The 21,363-nt window shown below is 45.3% G+C and overlaps 1 protein-coding gene across 5 annotated transcripts; it reads left to right on the plus strand.

Annotated features, from left to right (window-relative positions):
- Positions 1–279: 279 nt before the first annotated feature.
- Positions 280–20,422, plus strand: SKIDA1 (SKI/DACH domain containing 1). Of its 5 annotated transcripts, none has more exons than XM_086714801.1 (3): positions 280–451; positions 6,463–7,295; positions 8,197–11,209. In XM_086714801.1, exon 3 carries the CDS (start codon positions 8,310–8,312, stop codon positions 11,052–11,054), a length of 2,745 nt encoding a protein of 914 aa, XP_086570927.1. In that variant the 5' UTR covers positions 280–451; positions 6,463–7,295; positions 8,197–8,309; the 3' UTR covers positions 11,055–11,209. The 5 variants fall into 5 exon arrangements, with proteins under 5 accessions (XP_086570927.1, XP_086570926.1, XP_086570928.1 ...); XM_086714802.1 differs by lacking the exons at positions 280–451; positions 6,463–7,295 and adding exons at positions 7,748–8,090; positions 18,396–20,422 and having other exon boundaries at positions 8,197–10,758; XM_086714800.1 differs by lacking the exon at positions 280–451 and having other exon boundaries at positions 6,319–7,295.
- The last annotated feature ends 941 nt before the right edge of the window (positions 20,423–21,363 follow it).

Consider the following 21,363-nt stretch of genomic DNA (forward strand, 5'->3'; position numbering starts at 1 on the left):
TCCTGGGTAAAAAGTGGCCGCGCGGCACCGGGAGAGCGCGGAGAGGAGCCGGGGTCAGAGGTCAGGGCCCTGGAGCCCCGCGTGCAGAGCCCCCCACGTGAACGCTGCGAGCAGGAGGAACCTTTTTGTTTTCTACCGCGCCAGCATGCTCCCCTATTGACCGAGCTGCTTTTCCCGGGCCGCTGGAGAGAGTAGCTCCGTCCCGGATCTCCTAACCCCACCCCCCCCTTCCACCACCAACACACTACCCAACTCGACCCTTCCTCTCAACTCACTTCCCAGCCCCCCGTACCGGGCTTGCAATAACGCAGTAAATTTGCTTTAACAACAAGTGGGGGTGGTTGCATTTACTCCTCCCTCTGCTCTCTCCTCCCCCTCCTCTTGCTGCGGCTCTTGACGCTACTACAAACCAGGACTATAAACATAAACATGTGTCACTGTAACTGGGCAGGTAATATACGGATTTGGGGTGGGGTGGAGGGGGGGCTTGGTCGCTGCTTGGGGGGCAGTAAAAAAATGTATGTTTCACGTGCTCGACCGCTTTGGGGGCTCCCCCCACACACCAATCCATTTATATAATGCCGTCGGCACTCGGTCACTTACTCATTCAGCCACAGAGACCCACAAAGGCGGACTTGCTGATAACCACCGTACCCCAAAGCAAATACATTTAAATACGAATCTCTCTCCTTTCCCAGCCACCGCTGCCACTCAATACTTGAATCCCCTTTCCTTTTTACAAAATTATTTTCCACATAGCAATAGCGAACAGTTTTTCGAGCAAAACAGTACACCACCCTCTTGCCATAGACAGTACTAAGGATTTTGTACGCAGAAATCCTTCCAGACAGCAAGAACGGCCATTTAAATGACTGAGTTCGAAATCTATACTGTAAAGGTTGTTTCCTGGGCTTTGCCTTCATAGATTTAGCAACTTCTCCTGTAAGTTGCTGCGACCGGCGCGGTGGAGATTCGCCACAGCACGCCTTTATTATTATTATTTAGTCTATATTTACACTGCCGCTCAACTTTTCCCCTCATTCTCAGTTCAACAAGGCTAGCAACAACTACCTAAGGTAGAGTAAAGCGAATCCCCTCGCCAGCTTTTTGGCTTGGAACGGAGGGAGACACAGAAAATATTCAGATGGAGAAGTGGTTCCCTTTGTTCTTTCATTGTTTCCCTACGAACTGGTGGATACAAGGACAAACACTTACCTTCTCTTCTTTTTGCTCCAAAAACCAGACGTTCCCATCAGCCTTAAAATACACAATCCACCTTGAAAGTAACTACGAATATCGGGAGAGTTTGTATTCCATTCTTTTTCGCTCTCTGCCCTCTTTTAGCGTAGGATTAAGTTGCCGAGCACGTTGCTGCAAGTGTAGCCCCCCGCCTTAGTGAATCGGTCACGTTTAGGACCCTCTAGGTCCATCCTAATTCTGCCAGTAGAATTGAGAGTATTGGAGCTCTAAACTTTCAAAAGGAAAGGGGCCTGCAACGACCCAGAAAACTTATGGATACCCTGAATTTTTTTTACCACTGTATTTTTGTACCACATCACCAAATAGAATTTGCCAAGAAACATTAGATATTTCTTCAAAGTTTTTTTTTTTTTCAGTTTATACCTAGCAATGTGCTACTTAGACAGATGGTGTTAAAAGGCAGGTTTGTAAGGGCATGTAACTGAGCCAGTGCGTTTTCCACAATGTTTGTTATGTCCTGTGTTTTTCCAAAACACAAACAAGACACCACTAGACCTGAAAAAGGAAAGAAATGAAAGTTTGAATCACAACGTTGTAGAATGACATAAAAAGAGGCGTGTATTTGAAATTTATTAGTGTAAAAATTGGCCTGAAAAGCTAAGAGTAAGCTTTTCGAAGTTCAAAGACTTAATTTTCATTCTGTGATTCAAAACAACAACAATAACAACAACAACAACAACAAGGACAACGACAACTTTTCTGGTTAGTGGGTGATACTTGTCAATGTTTAGTGCCCAGCCTGGTGGGTATTACTGCCCAAACCTTGTTTAAATCTGATTATGATGTGATTTGTTGGAGTCATGAATATGAAATGATCCTTGTGTATCTATAAATGCGAACTTGGGATTTTTTGATCTCCCGCTTTTTTTGTGTGCGCCCAGTAGCTGCAGCAGTGGAAGACAGTGATTGGCTCCAGTGCTCCTAGAAGGATTTGGGCTGAAGCCAGGGGAACAGAACCAGAGGATTCCCTTTCCAGAGACCATCAGGCCCCACATGTCTTATGTTTCCCTTCTCCCCTCTTGGGTGCTCAGAATTTCTCCATGGCTTCAGCAGCCTGTAGGTAGGCCTCAACACTCAGTGTCATCACTGCGGTTTCTACACATTTGACCCTTGTGCAAAATAAACACAAATTTGGGCAACACAAATAAATTGTAGGTTTTGATATTTGTGTATTATTTAATATATCAACACTGAACTCTACTTTCTCAGATTTTTTTTTTTTTTTCAACATTCAGGATCAATTGTGAGAAGCCCTGGTGTCTCGTAGGAAAATATTGCAACAAAACAAGATAATTGGGGGGAAAGGCTGTTGCAGTAGGAAAAGTGGCTTTTCGTTGATAGCATTTAATTGGAATTAAAAGATTCTTTAGCTGTAAACATTCTTTATTTATTCAGCACACATAAGCAGGCATTGTTTTTATCACCATCATAATTATGGTGTCCTTTAAACTGGCTGATAGCAGGAAAGATAAGGGAATGTGCGAGTAGATTCAGATCGCTTTTCGCTCGCTCCTCTCTTTCTTTCCCTTCCTCCCTCCCTCCCCTCTCTCTATGCCCTTCCCCCCACCCCCATTCCTTCCTTGGTCACTAGGGTCCCCCACAGCCCTTGAGATGAGGAGAGCAGGAAGATTGTGGCCTAACCATTTCTTACATCATGAAAGAGATTTGTACCACACTCTAATTTAATGCAATGTATAACCTTCTTGTCTCCCATGTTTATAACTGCTTTTTAGCTTACAATATATGTTAACTGGAGAGTTGTCTATTGCTCACCTGTATAAAATCTTGTCCACTAGGTTTTGTTGCTTTACCTTTGTCTAATTTAGAAAGTACACTCTTAGGGCTTTTTCAGAACAAAGCCTCACAAAAACCCCTTTACCTCCAAGGATTTGCAAATTTATAAAGCCTGCATTGAATTCAAGATGGGTCAGGGGGCAAAAAAAGGGTAGAAGGTCACTGCATTTTGATTATGGGTCAGTAGACAACATGGCATACACTCTGTGTCCCAAACTTCTATTAAAAACAGGATTTCAAAATGCCTAAGAACAGAAGGATGGGCCCTTTTGGAGACTTGCCTTGATTTGTGTGGATGAGACAAAAAGAAAAAAATTAAGGAAAATATACTAAGTTATAATTTAAGCTACTCCTTAATTTAGCATTTCCTCCTCCATTCTCATTTTCCCCTCCCCAGAAGTAGAAAACATGTGAAATTAGATGAATTTTGATGAGGAACTGTTGACTATCACAAGATTTTATTGTCCTATATCCTAAATTAATTCAGCCATGTGAGGCTTTGTATTATTATTATTTTAGAATGTGTTAGATGTATTATAATTACTTTTGGCTAACAGTACAAGGGGCTTCTTTTATTCTCCTAACCAGTATACTTACATTGTTGAGGCCTTTGTGATGTCCTTAGTCTTTTCTGTCTGAATTCACTTGGAACAAAATGTGCCCAGTAATCAGTAAAACAAATGTATATGGTGAAGAGTTAGGTGGTGGTGATGGTGATGTGGGGGGATGATCCTCATTTAAATTATATGTGTATGGGTGAAAGCTTGGAAGGAAAAGGATTATTTTAATGCTCTTCAATACTTTAATTATATGACAGTTGTAGTGTAGAAATGCAAAAGTACTCTTAGGTTTTCCTTCAGGTTTTCAAAAGAACTTTCCCCATTAGTAAACTACTCCTGCAAATTGCTACTGCATTTCCCAGCTAACCATTTAAAAGACTGTAAATGCCGTGTGCATTACTTCGCTCCAGAGGAAAGAGGTCAGACTGAATTGCAATGGTATTTAAACATAAAATACAGTGAAAATAAATCAAAATAGAACATCCGAAGGTAAATTTACCACATTCATACAGGGTAAGTAAAGACAAATATGTACATATCTTCATAACCCATCACTTTAAAAACTGAAAGTACTGTGTTTTTTTTTTCTACAACAAATGCAGAAGTAAGAGGACATTAAGAATATACTTCTATCTGTATTTGCCACAGAGGATTTTCCTTTAGCCAGCAGCTTTGTTTCCAAAGCTAAAATGCTTTTTATGATAGTGAGTAGATTGTGCATTCCTCACTGAGAAAATAATTACATGTAATTAACAAACTCCATGCTTATCATATATATTCCTAAATTCTCAATAAGGTAATTCTCTGTACTCTTAGAGATGGATACACACATAAATGTTAATTTGGGCATATCTGCCCACATATGTATATGCATTTGAGAAACAGAAGTTGATATATCTTTTCTTAAAAAAGAATTTGAATACAGTCCATCATCTGAATTGGGTTCATCTTTGATTGTTGAGGCGGCTGACATGGTCAACAAATTTATCAAAGAAACCCCCTGGCTTTTGAAGAATAGTACTTTATACATCTGGATCTGCACATCCAGGCAAAGTAAGTAAATTATTGCATAACTTTAAGCATAATTGATAACAGACACCTTTAATTTTTCATCCCCATTCTTTTGGCCAGCTTTCACATTAATAATCTAAGCCATAAATGTTGGTAGCTATTGATCGAAATCCCCTGTGTGCATGCAAATCCACCTTAAAGTCCCCTGCCTTTCATGTGTGAGCGCTCAGGGGCCTCTGCTAGATCTTTTTATCGGGATCGACCCCCAATGTGCCTGGAGAAGACCCCGGATATGCAACGTGTGCTGATGGCCACAAGAAAGCTGTCTGTCACATTCTATGTATGTGTGTGTGTGCGCGCGTGTGTGTGTGTGTGCGCGTGCATGTGAATGCACGCACTCGCGCCTTAACACACACACATACACACACACACACAATAATGGGGAAGTTAAAGGAACAAAAGAATGTATTAGACAAGAAGAAAGATATGTAATAAGAGTATTAAAAATGTATAAGTGTAAAGGTGCCTGAGTGTACATACAAAGATACCTGCATAAATTGTATATATAGACACATCTCCCAAGTCATCTGGCCTTTATTTTTCTTTCTACTTGACCCAACAGATTGTACCTTTGGTTTAAAAAAAAAAAACACAATATTCTACTAGTTTTAACAACCACCTATGTTGCCAGTGTTTTAAAGGTGGAAACAGAGGAAGGGAGAGAAAAAAAAAAAAAAGGTAATTTTGAAAAGGTTACTAAATCACGTTGCCATGTGCAAGAGTAGGAGTGTGTGTGTGTGTGTGTGTGTGTGTGTGTGTGTGTGTGTGTGTGTGTGCGTGTGTAAATCTAAATAGGAATGGAGGACAACTAGAACTACCTGGCCAAAAAAAAAATAAATAAGGATAAGGATGTTCTAGCCAACCTTTTGTAATGTCTTCTCAAAGGCTTTTTCTGAGTTTACTATTTCTTGGCTGTTTGACTCTTTGGTCGAAATCTCAAAGCTGGAGGAGGGGAATTGGACGGGGGTGGGGTTGGAGGAAGAGAGCTGCCAGTATATAAGTGCATCAGGAGGAATTTTAAAACGACATTATTGTCGCTGGCAATGGAAAGACTCTGGTCATTAGACTTTAAAAAACAAACACCAGCATCTGCTTTTTCTGGAAACTTTGCTTTCTACTTAAACCTTTCGCATTTTGCCTCCTGTGAAAGTGAAAGAGAAAAACGCGGTGTGATAGATCCAGATGCAAAAGAAAGCCAACTCGGTGGATGGTATTAGCTGTGACGAGGCATTGTTCATTGCTGCCTCTCGGTTACGTTTAAAGCCTGAAATATCACGAGATCCATTCAATGATCCTTCTCTCATTCAAGGGACAAAAATGTAATTTGCTGTAGCTCTGATTTCTTGGATGGAAATGCTAGCCTTAGATTTCAAAGGCAAGAACTAGACATCGTGGTTTGTACACACATTGATTAAGTTGAAGAGCGGCGATTACATCTGTGCTGAGTGCAACAGTAGTCCAGGGCTGACTTTTCAAATCCCAACCTCTGAGTTACAGACTCTCTTAAATAGACTTCCTTAATTTCCGGATGCACTTCTTGAAATTCCCAATTCTCTTCAAAATTCCTGGGAAATTACTAGGGAGATGAGGGTGGGGGTGGGGAACTATGGCCGAGATTTCATGCAAACTACCTTTTTATATGTCTGATTCCTCTGTTTTTATCTTTTTTTCCCTTTTATTTTGAGCCATACCTGCTTGTGCTAGCCAGACCAGAGCAGGGGAAACTGGAACTTTTGAATGGGAAGGAAGAAATTACTGTACAATTCTTTTCTTGCAGGCTCAGAAATATCCGTTTATTCTTTTAACCACACGGATGTGTCTATTTTTGGAGGAACAAGGAAACATATAAATGCCTGGGTTGCATTTATGCTGTAGTTGCAAACACCGAACAGTTAAGAAGATTTTGCCGAATTTTGCAAAGGAGCCAACAAACCACCTTGGGATCCTGATAATGCAACTGGGAAGACCCTTGCTCTCATTTGGCAATATTTTGGATATCCTTGAAAAGACACCAAAATGTGCCTTAACTCGACTAAGAAGAGGTTAAACAGCATTGATATTCATCCAAAGTGATTATTTTTTTAAGCAGATGCTTGGCTTTCATGGAAAAAATGAGAGTTGTGGAAGATTCATTTAAACTCGCAACCGAAAGCATCACAGACCACTGGAATAGTCTGCATCGTACATCAGCACTTTCTTTTCATCGTTATTACGTAAAACCTCTGGAAGCACCTTGGGCGTTTTACATTTTCTATTCTTCGCTGCAGAAGCAGTCTGCTCCCTGGAATTCTGACCTGTGGTGAACAGGACCCTGGCAAAGGCTGTGCTGGGGACTCTAGGACGATCTGGCCTCTAATCCAGCCTGGTTAATTGTGAAAAGTGTACACATTTCTGGCTTATCTATGCTTTGTTATGGGTCTGACGTGCAGCTACCTCGTCCCCACCCCACCCCCCAGCAGAGAACCCAAATCCAGTTGAATTGTTACAGTGTTTCGGAGCTGGAGCCTTGAACTGCTTCCTTGGTCAAATAACTTTGTTTCTGGTTGTAAAAGGCATTTCAGGAAAAAAAAAAAAAAAAAAAAAAAAGGAAAATCGAGAGAAATTCAAAACGTAAGTCTGTACTGGGGTGGTTCACTGCGCGGGTTTAACTTTGGAGCTCCCAGCCGGTCTCCTCCACTCCCATAAGGGAAATACCAGGCTATTCTGCACATTTTCGCTTAAGCTCCATTTTCCCAAGGAAAAGGGGGTGGGGTATGTCTATTTAGGCTTGATAATGTTTTTAAAATGCTTTTCTTTGAAATGATAATAGCTGCAGCGGTAAAATGCAAATAAAGGAAAAAATAGGCAATATTCCTTTAAAGGCGAATATACAGGGATTTTTTTTTTTTTTTTTTTTTTTTTTTTTTTTTTTAAGCGTACACACACTGGTTCAGATGAAGTCTGTGAGTCAGGCTGTTTCTGAGCTCCGATAGTTTAATGGAAAGATTTATATACCGACTGTATTATTTACTTTGGGAGGGGAGGTGGCAGTATAAGGGTATGCTAATTAGTGGGAGATTTTGGGGGGAAGGGGTGGAATATCAATTTTTATTGCATCACCTGTCAGGAGTGTCCAATCAGCGCTGGCTTTAGGGGAATTAATTGATGAAGGTGTCTCCGGACGAGCTCACTTCACTCTGTCATTTTATTTGTAGCTAAAGCAGCGGCGGGAATAGCAGCTGCATTTCTTTTCTCTTTCTCCCTTCACATTCCATTATCATAGTGCTCCAATGGAGAAGGAATAGAGGGGCCCAGGTACTGATCTGCATCGGGGACTTAGACCAACACACTGGCAGATCAGAAACCGGATGGTTTTTTCCCTCTTTTTAAAAAAATACGAAAACCAAAAAAAAAAGCAAGAATCAAGTCAGTGTAATTTCATGTTTTGTTTTGTTTTGTTTTTTTTCCAATAATTTTGCCTAGAGTTTGGCACTCCCTTCGCCGGGAATAACAGTCTTTGTTATTTTATTAGCAGGATGCCTTGAGACACACGCAGCATCTGGTGGAGGATTAACATACATACATGTGTATGTATGCGTCACGTATATATTTACTGCAAATGGTGGGGATCATTTAGTGCCCGAGATGGGAGACCTGAAGTCAGGTTTTGAAGAGGTGGATGGCGTGAGGCTCGGCTACCTCATCATTAAAGGAAAGCAAATGTTTGCCCTCTCCCAAGTCTTCACGGATCTGCTGAAGAACATCCCGAGGACGACCGTGCACAAGCGCATGGATCATTTGAAAGTGAAAAAGCACCACTGCGATCTGGAGGAGTTGCGGAAACTCAAGGCAATCAACAGCATCGCATTCCACGCCGCCAAATGCACTCTCATCTCCCGGGAAGACGTGGAAGCACTCTACACCTCCTGCAAAACCGAGCGTGTCCTCAAGACCAAGCGCAGGAGGGTCGGCCGGGCCCTGGCCACAAAGGCGCCGCCGCCAGAGCGCGCCGCCGCCGCCGCCAGCCCCCGCCCGGGTTTTTGGAAGGACAAGCACCAACTTTGGCGGGGCCTGAGCGGATCCGCGCGGCCCCTGCCAATCAGCGCGCAGTCCCCGCGCCCGGGCGCCGCCGCCGCGCGCCCCGCCGCCCATCTACCTCAGATTTTTAGCAAATACCCGGGCTCGCACTACCCGGAAATCGTGCGCTCGCCTTGCAAACCCCCTCTAAACTATGAAACTGCCCCGCTCCAGGGAAACTACGTTGCTTTTCACTCGGACCCTGCTTATTTTCGGAGCCTGCTGTGCAGCAAGCACCCGGCCGCCGCCGCCGCCGCCGCCGCCGCCGCCGCCGCCGCCGCCGCCGCCGCCGCCGCCTACTACCAGGCTTCGGCGGCCGGGCCCCAGCCCAAGGCGGCGGCGGCGGCGGCGGGCGCGGGAGGCCCGGTGAGCCTGACCTACCGGTGCAAGCGCAAGCGCGGGGGCGCCAAGGACTGCCTGCTCGCGCCCCACGCCGGCGCCCGCCGCCTGCTGCTGCTGCCCAGGTCCTACAAAGCCAAGGCGGCGGCGGCGGCGGCGGCAGCGGCGGCGGCGGCGGCCGCCGGGGCCACTTGTCTGGAGAGGTTTCATCTGGTTAACAGCTTCTGCCCGCCTCCCCACCACCACCACCACCACCATCACCACCACCACCACCACCACCACCGGGCCCAACAGCCGCAGCAGAATCACCACCCCCCTCATCACCACCGGCCGCAGCCCCATCTCGGCAGCTTTCCCGAGAGTTGTAGCAGCGACTCGGAGTCCAGCTCCTACTCGGACCATGCAGCCAACGACTCCGATTTTGGCTCCAGTTTGTCCAGTTCCAGCAACTCCGTGTCCTCGGAGGAAGAGGAGGAGGAGGGAGAGGAGGAGGAGGAGGAGGAAGAGGAGGAGGAGGAGGAGGAGGGGGGCAGTGGGGCCTCGGATTCCAGCGAAGTCAGCTCGGAGGAGGAGGACTCGTCCACGGAGTCGGACTCCAGCTCCGGCTCCAGCCAAGTGTCGGTGCAGAGCATCCGTTTCAGACGCACCAGCTTCGGCAAGCCTCCCAGCGTGCAGGCGCAGGCCAACTTCTTGTACCATCTGGCCTCCGCCGCCGCTGCAACCAAACCCGCTGCTTTCGAGGATGCCGGCAGACTTCCCGACCTCAAGAGTAGTGTCAAAGCCGAGTCGCCGGAGGAGTGGAATCTGCAGAGCTGGGCCCCCAAAGCGTCTCCGGTGTACTGCCCGGCCAGCCTGGGGAGTTGTTTCACAGAGATAAGGAACGATAGGGTATCTGAGATTACATTCCCACACTCTGAAATTTCCAGTACTGTAAAGAGAACTGACCTGACAATTCACTGCTTGGCGGAGGGGGCCTCTTCACCTAGCCCAAAGACAAACAATGCATTTCCACAACAAAGAATACTCCGAGAGGCTAGGAAATGCCTACAAGCAACTCCTACTACGCACTGTGCTGATAACAACACAATAGCTGCTAGGTTCTTCGATAATGATTCTTCAGGAGCAGCCGCAAATTCGGAAAAAGACTCCAAAACCCCTCATTGTGCTGCATTTGCTACGGATTTGTCCTCTTCCCAAACCGCTTCTGAGGTGGATGGAGCACCACCAGCAGGAGCCACGAAAGCTGAGAATCCGTGCACTAACGCGGGCGACAAGACCTTGCCATTTCTGCACAATATTAAAATCAAAGTAGAAGACAGTAGTGCTAACGAAGAATACGAACCTGACCTTATTACAAATAAGCTTAAGTGCGAGTGCAATGATACAGAGGGTGAGTTTTACAGTGTGACTGAAAGTAAAGAGGAGGACGCCTTGTTAACCACAGCCAAGGAAGAAGGTTTTGCATGCCCTGAAAAAGAAACGCTTTCCTTAAACCCACCGGCTCAGAGTCAGGGCCTCTCATGCACTTTAGGTTCTCCAAAACCCGAGGATGGGGAATATAAATTTGGTGCCAGGGTGAGAAAAAATTACCGGACACTAGTACTGGGAAAACGACCCGTACTTCAGACACCTCCAGTCAAACCAAATTTGAAATCAGCTAGAAGCCCTCGTCCTACAGGTAAAACCGAAACACATGAAGGAACACTGGATGATTTTACAGTTATAAACAGACGCAAAAAGGTAGCCAGCAATGTAGCATCAGCAGTGAAAAGGCCATTTAATTTCATGGCAAATTTTCCTTGTCCACCATCACTCATTATTGGGAAGGATGGGGATTTGTGGCCGGCGTATTCCTTAAACACCACTAAGGATTCCCAACCTCCTCACAAAGCCCATCCTATATGGAAATGGCAGCTGGGCGGTTCTGCAATACCTCTTCCACCGAGTCACAAATTCAGGAAATTTAATTCATAAAAGTGTTTTGGAAGATATTTTCTTGAACCATATTACCTTCCTTTTGTTGTATAACTGCACAGGATGGTTTGTACAAGTCCATTAATGTGTTACACCCCTTTTGGAGCCCTGGTTTATCGCATTTTGAAGACAGAAATCGGATTACTTTTTTTCCATTGCGGGTTTTTTTTTTTTTTTTTTTTTTTTTTTTTCCTGGAGGAGGGTGGGGGCGGGGTGGGAGAAGGGTTGGTTTACATTCCACAGACTACTTCAGGCTAAAGACTCAAGTAAAACTCAGTTATTAAGGTAGAGCTGGAACACTTTACTGTTTCAATGCTAATAATGCACCCGGTACCTCAATTCAACTGCTACAAATAAATGTCAAAAGGTTGAATAATAAATATTACAATGAGCCATTAAGTTTATGCACTAGATTTCAGACCTGAAAGTGTAACTGTTAATTCAGTGAAAGTTTGTTAGGTTACGTGGTTACACAGTGAGGTAGAAAGAAGTTTCTGTGAGCCCAAAATGTTCTTTTCTGGAGCTCTTTTTTGTGGGGTATCTTTTTCTTTTGCTCCCCTCATTCCTTCTCCAAGAGTAGTTGCACTTAATTTTCTTCCTTCCTTCCTTTCTTCTTTCTTTCTTTCTTTCTTTCTTTCTTTCTTTCTTTCTTTCTTTCTTTCCCTCTCTTTCTTTCTTTTTTTGAGTGGAAAGATTGGGGAGTCCTGCTTGAATGCTGGTAAAAGCTGCCTCATATATACTGAGTAAAAGGAATATGAGATTGCTTTTTTTTTTTTTCTTGTAAAGGATGGGATTTTACTCCTTGCAATTGGAAAAAGTCCTTTTTGTGTTCTCACCCAAAGGTTATAAATAAGGTGACTCTTATTCACTATTGTCCTGCTTACCTTGTGGTCTGACTCCTCAAGTTTGACTCCTCAAACTTGCAAAACAATTAAATAGTTCCCTTAATAGCAGGATATTTTATGGTCTGACTCTTCATAATGACAGAGCAGTAAATACAACCGAGAAAAGTACAATGGGTCAGAGTTCTAAGCATATCCCCAATGAAAAATAACAGTTATTTTAGGGCTCTTTGGTATCAGAACTCAGGCACTTGGGTTTTATTACCTTTTACTTTTTCCGCATCTCTCGAAACTTCTGTTTTCAGACCATCCTGTGATAAAGCAGGAGAGTTTCTACTGCAAGTGACAATCAGAGGTGACTATCTATATTTGCACTTAAAATCAAAGTAGTTCAACATGCAAATGGCTAGGGTCTAGCCCTTGGTAAGGGCCATGCTGGTGTGCTATCTTGTGATGATGGAAGCAGCAAATCAAAATTATGGAAATTTGCACTGTTGAAAAGCATGCTTTAGCTTTATTTTCAATTAAAAACACTGTTTAAAATTCCTGGTTCCATACATTTCTACTTATTCCAGATTGAAGAACGGTTAACAGGAATGAATGGTTTTGTTGGCATTTTCATTTGTCATGTTTTTGCCTGAAAGAAATGCATTTGTTGGGTGTAGTGTTTTGTTGTAACACCATGTGATAAGGCCAGGCAGGTTCTGTGCAAAACACTGGATTTCTTTCTAAATAACAACAGAACTTTGCAAACTTGTTCCAAATCAAGCGCAAAAAGTTTCAGGTTTAAGACAGTGAAGCAGAGATCAGTTGCTATTTTAATGAATGTTAAATCTGGCAATTTTTGGTCCACCCCCCTTAGTCTGACAAATTAATTATGGATCTCAGATTTTTGCCATCATAGTCCTAAGAAGTTGCATCTATAGGTCATAAATCGTAAAACAAAACAAAACATCAATGAGATGTTTACTGTGTGAATTTAAGTCACTATTTCTCATGGAAATGGACTCTTTTTTTTATTCCTTGCCCTTCACCTTCTAATTCCTACTCCCTTTGAAATTTTTCTTTTGTCTATAAATGTTTCAGTTAGATCTGGATGGTCTCAGCTCTAATTGCTGTATATGATCTGTGGTTTTACTCTTACTGTAAAGGACAGAGGCTGAGAATACCTGCATCCAAATACATTTGGGTGGAGTAAACACATGCTTTGAACTGCCTCCCTTCCTTTCCTTCTTGAATGGTGCCAGAGGTAGGTTCACTGGATCCTTTTTTTATTGGGATGATAGATATGGTCAAAGCAAAATTTGGGGGATGTCCTCCTTGAATTCATGTTTGTGTATCATTCCAAAGACCAGTACAAGTTACAGTTAAAGCCCCTAGAAAGCTGAACAATCAGCTTCACAGCCTGAGTTCTTGCCTCTTTGGAAGGCCATACAGAATTTGGGTGCAGTGATCTGTCCTGCAAAATCAGTCTGTAAAAAGTGTGATATACACACACTGGAAGTCTGTAATTTCTATTCTTTAATTACTGCTAAGTCAAGAGAGTTCAAAGTATGATGACTTCTAAGACTAGTACTTTTTCTTGTTGGCTATGGAATCATCGTTCCCATATTATAAATTGAGAATCTATTTGAAGTCTACAGATCTTGGGGTGTGAGAGGACCGCTAGGTAGAATAAGCACAATTTAAAACAAACATACCCAATGGAATTTCTGACATAAAATATCGGCTTCCAGCTTTGACACTTGGTCTCCAGCCCTCAGAGAATCAATAGTTTCAGTTTATAGGAGCTGGAGAAAGAGCAGCATGGAGGCCGAGGCATTCCAGAGTGATACCATCAAAAGGAAAGAAATTAAATAGTCAACACAGATTTCACCCCACAGTACTACAACAAGCCAGCCAACCACAGCAAAATCTGAGTTGGGGCTTCTGTTAGGAGAGTGTACCAAATAGTATTCAGTAACTTGCAAATACAAGGTATTCTTTAGTCCCTTAGCTGTTTTCCCATTCTGCTGTGGGAATTATTCTCGGTACAGTTTATTTCATTGTGGTTGTTTCATGATTAATGTTTTCTAAGATGCTAGAAATGTCCCAGTTGTTCAAAAAGTTAAGCCTTATTGAGAGAGAAACAAAGTTACCTCCATTGATAGATTGCATTTTTACCTTTCGATGTTTTCAGGTGATAGCATTTTTTTTTAAAGGCACTCTATGGTCCCAGGGTCACTTAGTCCTATGTCTAAAGCTCACCACCTACAAACATAAAGAAAATGAAGGAATCTATGACTCTTTGGGGAAACAAGCTTATTTTGGGTCTCCTGTAAAAATAGTTTCCTGATAAGATTCTGAAATGAAGACTTAATTATTTTTTTAAGAGATGTGTGCACTTTGTCTTCCAGTCAGGTTATCTGCCTTCTGAGAAAATGGAGCTTGCTCTTTTTCAACTATTTACTCTTTAAAGTGGGTGTTCTTTTCTACTGGCTTACTTGATTACAGTGCAGTAATCTCAATAATGGTTGTTTATTTTTAAATCAACAACAAGGAGCCACCACTAAACGGCAATAACACAAACTAGATGGGCTCGGTGTGTGGATTTTTATCTTACCCGTGTCTGGGTGACTTTCAATGGTCTAAAAAATTTTCAAAGTTCTGGTCACAAGAATTGAAGTGTCTGCTTGATAGGAGAATGATAGTTTTGTTTGAATGCAGGAAAAGATAGAGACTCATGCCTCAAAAGCATTTTTTTTCTTTCAAAGAAAGCAAAAACAAAAATCCTACATGGTAAAAAAACAAAAACAGAACCCTCACATTAAAAAAATAATAATAATAAAGCTTTAGTATCTACAAAAGCTAGAAAATGTGAGTTTTGCTTCACCTTGAAAATAACTTCCTGCTGATAAAAGATGTGAAAAAGAGTTTCTTAGAGCTAAACTGGAGGGGGGGGGTGGGAATTAAAGGCTCCCCATCAACTAACTTCAGGAAATTGACAAGGAGGAACAGGCCATCCACCTTAGGGAGTCCGCCCGGTCACCCAGGTCTTCCCCAGGATTTTCCCCTTCCTGGAAGGAAGAACTATTTTTAACGCTAGCTTTGGTTTTGGTTTGCTCCCTAGGCCAAAGGGCATTTGCAAACTAGCCTGGGGGGTAGGGACGTAGGGAAGCTCAAGGAGGTGGGGGGAAGGGCTGCATTTTACCTGTTTGGCAGGCAGTCTTTTGCAAAAAAAAAAAAAAAAAGGAGGGGGGCCCAGCTATCATTCTTTGCCCATGCCCTAGGCCCCCGCTCTTCTCTCGCTCCTTTTCAAACTGTGGCGGCCTCACAAGCTCCTACTTTAAAAGGCCTGAGATGTTTTGCATGAAGCCCTCACAATAGGGGTTGAGGGAATTGACAGTTTCAAAAACAAGGCGTTCAGTCCTTTCCAGCTGCCGGGCCCGCTCTCTCGCACCAACTCCTCGTTCCTCTCTGCTGGTGGCGTCCTCGGGAGAGAGCTGCCATCCCCCACCCCGCCAGCCCGCATTCCGGCCGGCCCCACCCCGCCCCCGGGCTGTGTTTGTAAACAGGGGTCAGTGTCCAGGGGCTGCTGGCGCGGGGCTTGGGACTGGCGGGCTGGTAGGGAACGCAGGGGACGGCCTAGCCGGCGAAGGGCCGACCCGGGGGACGTAGCGGCTTCGGGGTCCCTTTCCCCCTCGCTTTCCACCTAGGTGCCAAGCTCTGGCCACCGTGCTGACCCAGGGCAGCTCTTAGCTCTCTGGCCTGGGCCACCACACCGGAAAGATGTTTAAATGCCGCCATTTTGCATGGTGGCAAACAAATTTCTTTGTGACTCCCCCCCCTCCCCTGGCCAGATCCTGCTCTCCTCTGAATTTGTCACCTACTGGCTCCCCGGGGCGGAACAGCCCCGTACCCCTGAGCGCACGACCCCCAGCTCCTTTCCACGCAGCCTCCTGTCCCAGTGGCCTCAAGGCCAGGCCCACCGGGAGCAGAGGCGACAGGGCGCGCGGCCGGTCCTCAGGGACTGGACCGCCTCCTCTCACTTTGCGCTCCTTTTGTGTGTTCTGAAGTCATCTCCCACCCCGGCACACGCACACACTGCCTAGCCATTTCTCACCTTCTCGCCCAGGCCTCATCTCTCTGTCCCAGGCAAATGGGGCCCAGCTTTTTTGCTCTGGGCGGAGGGCTGGCCCAGGTCTCCAAAATGCGTGCCTGCGACGCAAGTGGCAAAGAGATGAGGCTTCACACTGGGCCAGCCAGCACGGCTGTGAACGCCTTCTGGGAAGTGGCCCAAGACCTGCGGGCCCGGAGTCTGGGGAGGGCACGGGTGCGCAGGCGAAGGCCCAGCAGAACTCCCAAAGAGGGGGGAAGTGTGATGGGGCAAGGCTTGCTTTTCTTTGGCGCCGTGGTTCCTGTCCTTGGAACCTCTCTGTGCCTCTGCAAGTGGAATGATGACCTGGAAACGGGAAACGGGCGACAGTGACCTGGAAAACCACCCTTGGTTGGGGAGGTGGGAGTGCAGCAATGCAAACAAAGCTGCTCCCGGAGGAAGAGGGGAAACAGAGGTGCACCGCAGATAGGTCACAGGAAAGTGCAACAAGCTTGCTTTTCCCGGGTGTTTAAAATGCAGCCCCAGTTGTAAAGTGTGTGAAATTACGCACTGGTCTCTTAAAGAGTGCCTAATTTATAGTAAATAGCAAGGCCTTTGTAAATGGCTTTATTATGTTGTTTTTTGTTAATTGTTGAGAAAATCCCCATTGTTGAGTGTGAAAGGCTTTATGAGCTAACCTGGTCCTCGGCGCAATCAGAGGGCAGTAAATGGCCGCTCGGCCTCGGAGGCCCAGCGCGGAAGCGGACGCCGGGCCGAGCGCGCCCGGGCGACCTCTGGAGACGGCGACTCGGCCTGGGAAGCAAGTGGAGAAGGTTTCCAGGCTTTCATTAAGGAGAAGGCGTGTTTTGAACTCGCGGGCCCCCGAGAGCGGCTCGCTAAGTGGGCCGCGGAGAACCGGGAGCGCCGGGGCTACCCAGGCGGCTTGGGCCGCGGGGAGGCGGAGCGGGGCCCGGCGCCCCTCTCCGCTCCCAGAGCCTCGGACACAGGCCGGCCGGGCCGGGCGCCGGCTCCAGCCGCGCCGGGGTGGAACTGGTTCTTGGGCATTGTCTCCACTTCTCCAGCCGCGTGGAGCGCAGGCTCAGGCGGTTTTGGCCAGGCCTGCGGAACGCCCGAAGATGCCGGGCCGAGAGGCTGGAGGGGCTCCGGGCGGAGCAGCCCCCCGAAGGGGAGCTCCAGACCCCTGCCTGCGCCTCCTTGTCTTTTGTTTAAAAGCTGTCTCTCTCCCTCTCTCTCCCCCACTCTTTCTTCCTTTCTCTCTCACGCGCGATCTCTCTCTCCCTCTCTCTCTTTCTCTCTCAGAAACCTGAAATGGACTCCGAAGAAATGAAAGGTTTTTGTGTGGGTGTGTGGGTGTGAGACAAGGAAAAGAATTTCTTCTTTGGTCTAGGATAAGATAGTCTTATCTCCTTTCCCCATCTTCTCCAGCTGTCCTTCCAGTGAGTTGGGACCCAGGAAGTGTATGGGCAAAACCAGGCAGGCGCTGGGGTCATTTGATGAACTTTGAGGCGAGGACCCCGCGGGGTCCTGCAGGCCTGGAGAGGGCGGACGGAGAGCGCCTCCCTGGGCTCGGTCCGCGGCCTTCCCGGGACTTGAGACCCGGTGCATCCAGGGGAAAAGCAGCAGCGGCTTCTGAGCTCTGGCAGTGGCCCAGGGAAGAGAATTTCTTCGTGAGCCTACTTATGGGAGGTGGGGGGGTGGGGGGGGCGGTGGAGAGACTGGGTTAGGTGGACTGTACGTCAGGGTTTGGACATTAGCAAATGCAAATCACAAGGAAATGTTAATTCCAGTCAGAAAAACCTATATCTTCCCTATCTTCCTGGCCTTCTAAGATGGCCCTCTGCTTGCGCACACTCGCTCTCTCACCAAATTAGCTATTACGTGAAATCCCCCTGGGTTTAAAGCACTTGTTTCGCGGATTCGTGTACAACCCATATTAACTATGCACTTTCTGCTATTCCTCTTGTGACTGTCCCTGTCTCTTTCCTTCTTTGAGGAGCGTATGATGCATTTTATTTTAGCCCAATCGATGCGTGCAAATACTGGGATAACACAGCCCACACTTCTGCGAGGGAGGCTGTTTTCAAAATTGAGTTTAGGGATCAATACGAAGTCGAAAAGCTCCAAATTGCACGAATGCACCAAATTCAAGCCTTGGGGCTCCCAAGCCCCTTTCCTGAGTGATTAACGCACTGGTGGGCAGTCACCGGCGCTCCACCGGTCCTGCTTTCTCAAAACAGGATGTTTTCATCATGTGTATTTGGCTTTCCCTGAAGATCACTCCAGTTTGCTTGGAAAAACACGACCCCAAAACGTGTGGAGTTAAACCCCAAGTCAGTGGCTTCATGCGGGGCTCCTCTCATGCTGGCACTGCTGACCTCCGTTCCTCTTTTTTTCTCTTCCTAGGACCTAACAGCAGCACCTAAAATTGCCATAGTGGGTGCCCAGAAAACGTTTGCCCAGTTGAATAAATGCTTTGCTGGCTGGAGCAGCCCTCTCCTGGACCACTATCTGACTCCCACGACTTCTTCGCCCAGAGCCAAGCTGTATGGTGCAGCAAGAGCTCTCTATTCTTCTGTGGCTGCCGCCATGGCTGCGGGGCTGACTGGTGTCTAACTGGGGGAAGGGCAGTGGTTGTCCCTTGCAAGGGACGTTAAGGCCAGAGAGGTGAAGGGACAGAGATTTTGGAAAAAGAATTAGGAGAGCGTGCTGCCCGCAGATGTGTGTGTGTGTGTGTGTGTGTGTGTGTGTGTGTGTGTGTCCCAGTAGTGTGAAGAGAACGTCTACAGGAGAAATAGACCAAGTACCTAGGATGCTAGGGTATCCCTATTCCTTAGTTCCTGCTGTTGGGATCTTCCTTTCCTTGAGAGACTAGAGCAAGACAGAAGGAGGTGGAGAGAGAGTGGCAGGCAGCCTAGAGGCTCTCCAGTAAGATCCAGTCATTCATCTAATCAGTGCCATCAATATGTTTGTGTTTGACCCTTTTGGATGGAAGAGGCTTAGAATCAATAGATTTAGACCCTAAAATATTGCCAGTCTAGCAGAGAGCAACTGCTCACAGGTCTGCAAGGGCCCACCCTGGCCAGGGTGCTCCGAAGGAAACAGAGGGAAACAGGAGGGAAACTGAGTGGCTGCCTACCTTCATCTCCAAGCCATCAAAACAGACAGACAGACAGACAGACAAACTCCAGTCTGCTGGAGGCTGGGCTATTGGACAAGCACGTGCTGGGCACCAAAAGGTTGGAATATAATTTCCATCGTTAGTGCTTGTCGTCTTTTAAATCAGTTTAGGTTAGCTCCAGGAACCACACAATACTTGTGATAAGTGCCCGGCAAAAGGGAGGAAAAACAGTGTAGAAGAGAGACTGCACTAAGGTTAGACAGCAGCCTTCCCTCTTTCCTGGGGAAGTTAGAAACGGACACAAACATGTAAGAGATCTTGAGGCTACAACTCGGTCAGTAGGTACGAGTTTCTGTCTCTGAAACGACTGCAAAGGACCTAGATTCTTGGATCTCCCAGGAATAAAGGCACATTTTTACATTCATTTTTCCTCATGTCTCTCTCACCCTCTCTCTTTTTCCCTCCTGTTCAAATGAATGAATACCCTGATTGTTGGTGGGGCAAATGTGGCAGATTAGTTTTTGGCCTCTACGTTGGGCCCAAATATGCAGACCAGTGGACGCTAAGCTTTCAAATGCCTGGATATTATAGCCATTCAAAGTAAAACCTGCATGATGCAGTAGAAATTGCCAGGACCAGGTTTATTCACCTTTTCCCTTTATCTTCTTTTTCTCCTCTCCCACCTTGCTCAGCTTTTCCTTTTCTCCCCCTCCTCCTACCTAACCTTTGTGCCCAATAGGCAGCAATACTTTCTCCAGAGGTGGAAGGAGGGTAAGACCTGGGCTTAAACCAATGCTGATGGAGGCAGTGTGGGAACCTGCAGTGACCCTGAGCTTCCTTGCTGGGGTGAGAGGCCAGGGCTTCCCAGCCTCTTGCCCTGCATGTGCTAAGCTATTCCTGTTAGGCTGTTAAAAAAAATAGAGTGCATCTCAAGACCAGGAGAGTCGACTCCATAAACACATGGCTGTGGTTCTAACATGTAGTGCATTGCCCAATGCAAATGCAGAGATGCTTTTAATTTGGTTCCAAGTGTGTTAGACGTCATGTGGCAAATTGGTCTTCAGAAAGCCAATTCTGATATTTTCTGTTAATAATAAAGGCTTTTCAAACGAACAACCTTAAACATATACGATTGAGAATGAATCACACTCCTACCAGTGTGTTTCTTATCTGAATTTACAAAAGAGAGGTCGTGCTTTTTACGCCCTTCTAAATAAGAAACATTTTAAAGTAGAAGACGTTGGTTAACATTTGGATTGTTCAGTTGTTTTGCGGCTCATATGATTTTAAGAAAATAAAGTATTTAAACCTTTGTGTTTTTTTTAAACCCTTTTACATCTTTACGTATTGTAAATTTAAAAGTAAATTAGGAAATTAGTTACACACTCCTGCCATCTTCTATAGAAAAGTGACCTCAGAAACATGTTTTACCTAAAATGTCAAAATTTCATATTATCTTACACAATTTCAGCCGGCTGCTTGTAATTTAATGCTACTATCAAATTGGAGGGAAATAGAACTTGCTTTGTATTAATTAAATGGGAGGAAAATATAGCTAATTTGTAGATTTAGGGAGGTTGCCAGCACTTCTAAAACCTTGTTCTTTGTATCAATCTCTAGCTGGTTTATCTGAATCCGATCCGATCCTATGTAACATGTGGACTGCCTATAATATTCTGACACAATGCAAGATTTCTAGATGAACTGAAGGCTCCTGACTGTGAATTTCCCATCTCTTACTGTTTTGAACCAATAGTTTAGTGTATACTCCAAAGTTGGTTTTTAAGTGTGATCTCCTTCGAGAAGAAAGTGCAAAAATAATTACAAAAAAAAACCCCAAAAAACCCCCACAGGAAATCTTTTACAACTAGTGTTGGGGCCGTTGATCGCCCGTTACCTGCTATAATGTGAATGGAATCATTATGGCTGTTCCATTGACACACTTTCTTCATTCAGGATTCTGGCCAAAGGAATAGCATGTCAACGTGTAAAATTCTAGCCAAAGATAAGCCATTACAATGGAAATCGCGATGTGCAAAGTCTCATTGAAGCCAATGAAATTGAGTGTAATATCCATACTGCATTCTCATCGGCTTGCCCCAGGATTTAGTATGCGGCTCCGCATTGAAATGAGATTATGCATATAAAATGCCAATATAGAATACAATGCCCAATAAAACATTAGAAAAGCAACTTACAGCCCATACACATGGGCTTTACTTAAATTCGAACTTCATGTGCAAAATAAGCACA

The sequence above is a fragment of the Puma concolor genome, chromosome B4 (genome assembly GCF_028749965.1).
Source record: "Puma concolor isolate L17-30 chromosome B4, mPumCon1.1.hap2, whole genome shotgun sequence".
Taxonomy (NCBI): Eukaryota; Metazoa; Chordata; class Mammalia; order Carnivora; family Felidae; genus Puma; species Puma concolor.

Coding starts and splice junctions, on each gene's coding strand:
- SKIDA1 (XM_086714798.1), top strand. CDS start 8,033: ATGGTTTTTTCCCTCTTTTTAAAAAAATACGAAAACCAAAAAAAAAAG. Junction 8,091..8,196: donor AAAAAAAAAGCAAGAATCAA/GTCAGTGTAATT, acceptor TTATTTTATTAG/CAGGATGCCTTGAGACACAC.